The sequence below is a fragment of the Fulmarus glacialis genome, unplaced genomic scaffold (genome assembly GCF_000690835.1).
Source record: "Fulmarus glacialis isolate BGI_N327 unplaced genomic scaffold, ASM69083v1 scaffold39656, whole genome shotgun sequence".
Lineage (NCBI taxonomy): Eukaryota > Metazoa > Chordata > Aves > Procellariiformes > Procellariidae > Fulmarus > Fulmarus glacialis.
In genome coordinates this window covers 1-6662 of record NW_009219450.1, presented here as the reverse complement: position 1 = coordinate 6662, position 6662 = coordinate 1, and the positions used below count along the sequence as shown (strand labels likewise).

The 6662-nt window shown below is 46.2% G+C and overlaps 1 protein-coding gene across 1 annotated transcript; it reads left to right on the top strand.

Annotated features, from left to right (window-relative positions):
- Positions 1–405: 405 nt before the first annotated feature.
- UNC119B (unc-119 homolog B (C. elegans)) lies at positions 406–3162 on the top strand (the record flags this gene model as incomplete). The annotated part of the gene is made up of 4 exons (XM_009580382.1): positions 406–519; positions 1037–1148; positions 1386–1558; positions 2473–3162. Coding segments are annotated over 4 exons (512 nt in total), but the record flags the coding sequence as incomplete, so codon positions are not given.
- Between the last annotated feature and the right edge of the window lie 3500 nt (positions 3163–6662).

The following is a 6662-nucleotide window of genomic DNA, read 5'->3' as shown; positions in this document are numbered from 1 at the left end:
TTGGAAGCGGCTGAGGAGCCTGCGCGTTGGCCGGCGCTGGGTGCAGCAGCGCGGTGTGCTCCTGCCTTCGGCTCTGTTACAACTTCCAGAAAGTTTGGGGTGGTTTGGGGTTTTGGGGTTTGTGTTTTGTGTTGGGTTTTTTTTTTGTTCTTTTTTTTTTGTTTTTCCTCTGGGCTGCTGATCTCCGCTTTTCTGTCCCGATCACTTCCCTTTCTTGCTCTGCTACCTGGCACCTAGTGTGCCTTTGTTTCTTCTAGCCTCAATTTTGTCCTGCTTTCATGAAGCTTCTGCAAAACAACTTGCAGTACATATTTTAACGGGCTGGGGCTAACAAAGAAAGACATTCCTTTGGTAATTGCTCAGAGATCTTTTGAAATGCTACTATATGTTTTCTCTCTCTTCTAGATTATTTATGCAAACCTGAGGACAACATTTACAACATTGACTTCACCAGGTTTAAGATCCGGGACCTTGAAACTGGAACAGTGCTGTTTGAAATTGCAAAGCCATCTGCTTCAGGTATGTCATGCTAATATTGCAGGGAGGCTAGAGAGACTTGGAGAGCTGAGAAGTTGCAATGCGGGATGCATGCAAACCAAGCGGAAAGGTCCTTTGATATGTCCTGGTGACTAAATTCCTCTCCTTTAAGCATAGGACTGAGTTTACCTCTGCTGAGAAACTTGTTGTTATAAAAATGTGAAGTGATTATCTTAAGATAGGGGAATACTATCAACTGCACATCTTCCCTTGTTGGCTGGTTATGGTACAGAGTTTCTTTCATGTGCTTTGGCAATTGCAAGGGGGGATATCCTGTGAGATTGAGGGTGGTTTCAGCTCCGGAGCCATCAAGGCTGCGCCAACTGTCATAGCTGATCTTTTCTTTATTACGTAGCACCAGTATGAGTCTCAGACCAATTATTAAACACTTTTACATTCAGTGCCTAAGTAATAGCCAGCTTGTCCTGATACACCCGCTAGCCCGTATTACCTTATGTACGCTATTAGCAGAATAACTCTGAGCTGGTGTGTTTTCTAGAGCAAGATGACGAGGATGAAGACGACAACAGCGAACTGGACGCTAGTGCAGGCCGCTTTGTTCGTTACCAGTTCACCCCAGCATTTCTCCGTCTTCGGACTGTTGGTGCAACGTGAGTATGAGTTCATAGAAAGAAGGGAGAATCAGATGTCTACGAAGTGTCAGTTGACAATTTATAACGAAACTGAGTCAAAGACTAGAGAGAACCCATTTTACACTACAAATATCAAAGTCTCTCTTTCTGGAATGATCTTGGATTCTTGTGTAGCCTCGGGTCCAAGGCTCTGTTCTTCCCAATAGGAAGAGAGGTATGTCGTCTTAGCTGTTTTTTCCTACTTTTTGCATACAGAGTGGAATTCACAGTGGGAGAAAAGCCAGTGTCAAACTTTCGAATGATTGAGAGACATTACTTCCGAGATCGCTTGCTGAAGAACTTTGACTTTGATTTTGGCTTCTGCATCCCCAGTAGCAGGAACACGTGTGAACACATTTATGAATTCCCTCAGCTCTCAGAAGACCTTAGTAAGTGTCTCCTTTCCCACACTGAGTTGTGTTTTGTTTGTGTGTGTGCCTATGCTCATTTTCTCCCTCTCTCTACTTGTGAAAGAAGTTGTGACTGTGGTGGGGGGAGACAGGAATAGATAGACGTTCGTGGTTTAAGCTGTGTGTAATCTTGACTGAATTACAGATTTGCGCTGCAAATTCTCCTTCTTTGAAAATGAAAGCCCAAGACAACCTGTGTTGTCAAGTCACAGGCTGCAAGAACTGATCAGAGTCACAGGGCTGACATGCCTGATGCCTAACAGTGTAGCCCAGAAGATAACAAAACCCTGAAAAAGGGTTCTTTTGGTAGCCACGCTTTTGTTTTCAGCACTTGCTTGTTAGGGCTTGAGCCTCCTGCTTTGGAACAGAACTGGCTCTTCTCCGAGAGGCGTGTTTTTGAGCCTGCTAAGATCTCTGCAAATATACATTGCGCAGGGTATGTTTGACCTCAGGGGGTGGATAGAACAGGAGCACGTGGGCCCTTCTGTGGCTGCCTAGGTGTGGGAGGAGGCAGAGTTTGTACCCCGCCTGTGTATGTGTGGGAAGTACCGCCACTTTTTCGTTTGGGGGTTGCTGCCTCTCTGCTTACAGACATGATTGCTGCTTTGCTCTAGTGGTGGCTCTACAGTTTCTGTGGTCGTTTTGTGTGAGATTACTTGGTCCCCCTTTGTTTGCTTTTGACAGCGCTTGTCCTATGAATAGGAAGAATAGGAGGGGGCAGGCCAGAGCTTTTGAAGCGTGCTCAGCAGAGCAGTTTGCCTCTTTTACTTGGGTAGGGCAGAGCATCAGCCTGGTAAATCCAGCAGAGTGACAGCGTCCTTTTTACTCTGACTTTTTGCTGTCCAGTGGAGTGTGGCAGGCTTTTGAATGTAATTGAGCTTTCTCTTTCACAGTCCGTCTGATGGTTGAAAATCCATACGAGACCCGCTCAGACAGCTTTTACTTTGTGGACAACAAGTTGATTATGCACAACAAGGCCGACTATGCTTACAATGGAGGACAGTAATCATTCTGCGTCCACTGGATGCTGTGCAGCTGTTAACCGTTCCAGATGTCCAGGAGTGGACTGGAGTTGCTGTCTCGTGCAACAAGGCTTCTTGCCAAACCTTTTCTCCTTGCATGAGGCTGAAAACACGAAGCAAAGACGACAGCTCATGAAAGTAAAGGAAATCTCCCTGCAACACTTCTCTATCTGACACTCAACGTATCCTGCCTCTTGTTCTCCATTTCTGGTTACCTTCTGGTACCTTGGTTAGGTCATGGATCAGGAGGCACTGTTAGAAAATCATTGCTGTTACAGTCTTTATAGTTAGGTTGCACTTTTAGTGCTTCTGATATTTCACCTGTTGGGTGACTACCCTCTTTCAAGAGGTCAGATTGTTTGGGAAAGTTATTTCTTAGCAGGAAAATTTTCCCCTTTCAGGTAGCCAGTGACGCCTGAAGAGCAGATCTCTTCTTCAGTTGGATAGATCATCTCTTCAGTGCACCGTGGTTTAGTTTGTAACATGGCTGAGATTGCTTTTTAGGGTGCATCCCAATATTCTCCAGTGGGAAAGATAAAATAAGAGACTAATTCAGCTTCTAAGCAGTGTAAGAATCTTCCTTCTGCCTCCAGCGGCCTGAGCTGCCCCTGAGAACAGCTTAATCTGTGTCTTGCCAGAGATTTCACTAGAGATACGAGATAGGGAAAAGGGGCTTTATCCGGGTTGGTCATTGAGTCAGTCTGATAGCATTTCTATTTGAGCTCTTGTGAGCAAATTGTTGAATTTTGGAGCTCAGGGGTCAACCTTAGAGCTGAAGTTAATCTCACTATATTTACCATTTCTCCTGCTTCCCTTTGTGTCGGAATTTTGGCTCTTGCTACAGAATGTATTGCTTTTTAGATCGACAGCACATTATCAGTCTAGCTGGGGTGAAGGGGAGGTGTCAGTATAGTCAGGGGTTTAGAGGAAGAAGGGAGAATGTGGAAAATCACTTGAAAAATGTGTAGGAAGCAGAGCTTCCTAGGCATCAATCTCTCTATACTTTTAAACCTGAATGATCTGTCAGAGGTGCTGGAAGGGGAGACGGTGGTGTTACCAGCTCATTTGCTTTGTTTCAGTTGAGGTATTAGTAGCTAAAAGCTTCCTGGGTCAGATCTCTCAGTGTTACGGAGTGGGAGTCTTACAAAGTGAGAATTTATATGATTTCCTTTTGAATTGTTTGAGTTCCCATTACTGCTTTGCCTACTTAGCTGCTTATTTATGGTTTAGGAAGTTCTGCTGAGTTAGTTACTGCCAGAGCAGAGGGTGTATTTCACAGCTGCGTTTGGATCTGGCGATAAGAAATAGCATCATCCGGTGGGAAGAGGAGACCCATGTCTTCCCAGCAGCCATGCTGGAGCCCAGCTCCTGACCATGCAAAATCTCAGCTAACAAAACCCTTTTGTGTCTATTTTGCTGGCTCTCAAGACTGGCATTTTCCTGTCCCCAGCTGGGCTGGTCAGTCGTGTCTCTTGTACGTGGGAATTAGGTTACATCTAGACTAGAGATGTTTGGTAGTATTAGTTCCATTTGTTCCTTGAGACAGTTGAAATCTAACTCCTTGGTGGATACAGTTGGTTACCTGTTGCGTTAAGTAAGATTCAGCATAGTGTATGTTTCAGTAGGATTAAGTGGGGTGGGCATCACAGCCTGGAGCCTGTTAATGCGTAGACAGCAATGGGAAACCACTGCCTTTACCTCGCAGATTAATGATGTTAACTTTTGCGTAGAAGATCAGCTGGCATCAGGGTAAGCAGTGAGAGTGTGTGGGGTGGCAGCCATGAAAGAATCTCCAGCTCTTGGGAAGATATTTAATTATGATTAACCACAACAAATGACCTGTTCTAGGTGCAGCATTAATCATGAGCAACCACAACAAATGTCTTGGGAATGCGGAGCGACAAGGTCTGCGTGGTTGAAAGATGATGAACAGTTCTGCTACCATCAATCCCCTCCAGCATCTCCAAAGGCACTTTGGCAATCTTGCCTAGTTACTTCAGAATTAGTTAAAGCTGCTTGTAAGGTGGAGCTTGAGATGCCTCTTGCAGTGATTGTCTTCAGAAGGCCTCATGCCGTGCTGGTGAGGTGGGAAACATTTGTTTTGGTGGAAGAACACGTAGTTACTTGTGACAAGGCAGAACTGCCTGGAAGTGTGTTTTTCATCCTGAAGTGTTCTGAGATGCTCAGGATAGTGTCTGAAGAGCCTGCTAGTTATTCCCTGGGAAGTTATAGCATATTGAGCTGAATTTGTATGTAGTATAAATCCAGGTGCCTTTAAATGTTACTTATATCTCATTTTCTGTATGAAGCAACCTCTTGCTTTTCTTATGAGTATGATGATTCCCATCTTTTCTATGTCTGCGTAAAGGTTCCTAAAAGGAAGATAGATTGTTGCCAGAGTGAGCAGCAGAAATCACTGTGAGAGCTGCTTGTAGCCATCAGTGTGCAGCTCTGCACGGTCGGGGTATTTGTAGGGGTGTGGGTGCCATCTAGCCGCTGCTTTGCAGAACGTGACTGAGAGCAGGAAAGCACTCTGCCAAATGTACATGAGGCATTTGATGCGTATAGGAAAGTGGATTCCTGTCTTTAGTCATTATCTCTGCCAGTAGTGATGAGAAAAAAGCATTGGAAGCAGTTGCTTTCCCATTGGTGAATGTATCAGCTATTCAGCAATACAAAAAGTAGAATAAGATTTGCAGGCAGCACTAGCACCCCTCAGTTTCTAGCTGGATTTGTTTGCTTTGCCAAATTAGAAGGTCTTTGCCCAAAAAGCGTGCTACAGAAAAAAGGTCTTTACAAGAGGGCAACCCAGCACTGAAAAAGTTGATTGTAATCCAAAAAGTCAGGGATTTCCAAACTCCCATCCCCACTTTGGCCGCTTCCCTAAGGTTCCTTTTCTCTTAGATGCTTTCTATGAAGTGTCTTCTGTTTGTGGCAGGGGTGATGTCTTCGGTAAACATGGTTTAACAGAGCATCTTTCTTCTGGATTGTGTGCTCTGATGCTTTAATGATGGGTCAAAGCTACTCATGCCAGTGAGCTAGGAAGATGCTCCAGTGGGATCTCGTCCTTGCCAGGGGGATGGTCTGTCCTAGCCGGGTGCTGAACACAAGGGAGATCCTTTCAGTGTCGGTTAAAGTTTGAGCAAGGGGAAAGGTATCTGTGCAGACAGCTTCTCTCAGGTCGTGTGCTGAGTTGGAAAGAGAAAAGAGTTGGGATCATACTGTGTTCTGCTATAACAAAAAAAAGGGACCAAACCCACAAACTCATGTTATATCGTTCCAGTATTTGTCCTCTTAGGACCAGGACCTGTTTTTCACATTTTTGAGGCGAGTGCTTTGGATCCATGCAAGCAAGCTTCCTGGACAGCTATTTTCGTGATTGACTGAGGAATACATATTGCACCTTGTGAAGGAAGGTCATCTCTTGTCGTATGGACTGGGTACTGCTGACCCTGTCCTCCCTTTTTGGTAGGAAGTGTCTTCCTTTGTGTATTTTCCTTAGGATTTTCAATGTCTCTTGCTGCAGCAAAGCAGCAGCAGCAGCCGCCTCTCCGGTGCTTAAGGATGTTTATTCCGCTTGTCCGAGGGTTCAGGAAGAATAAAACAAGTGTTTAGAAGGCAGGAACGAGTGAGGAAGGTGGTGATGGTGAAGCGGTAACTCTACGTCTCAGCTCTGTGTTTCATGACATCCTCTTCAGCTGCTTCCCAGTGTTGGCCTTCTGCCCTGCTGTCCTGTCCCGTCAAGCTACCGAGCCGTGTGCCACCCGAGAGCGTGGCCCGGTGTCGGGTGAACTCCTCGGACTCGAGCACTGCCCTCTCCTGTGGCTTTGTGATGAGGACAAGGCGAAGCGACGGCTGCCTGGCGGAGCCATCACCTCTTCCTCTGCAGCAAAGGGAAGAACCAACACCAGCAAGCGCCACCTCCGTCTGCCTGCATCTCGGTGCTGTTGCAGGACTCGTCTTTCCGTCTCTCGGTGTGGCCTTCGGGCTGCTGGCGCGGCGCCTCGGCCGCTCCTCCGTGGCCCTTCTGGCAGCTGGCCGCGCCCCTTCGGTCCCTCTCT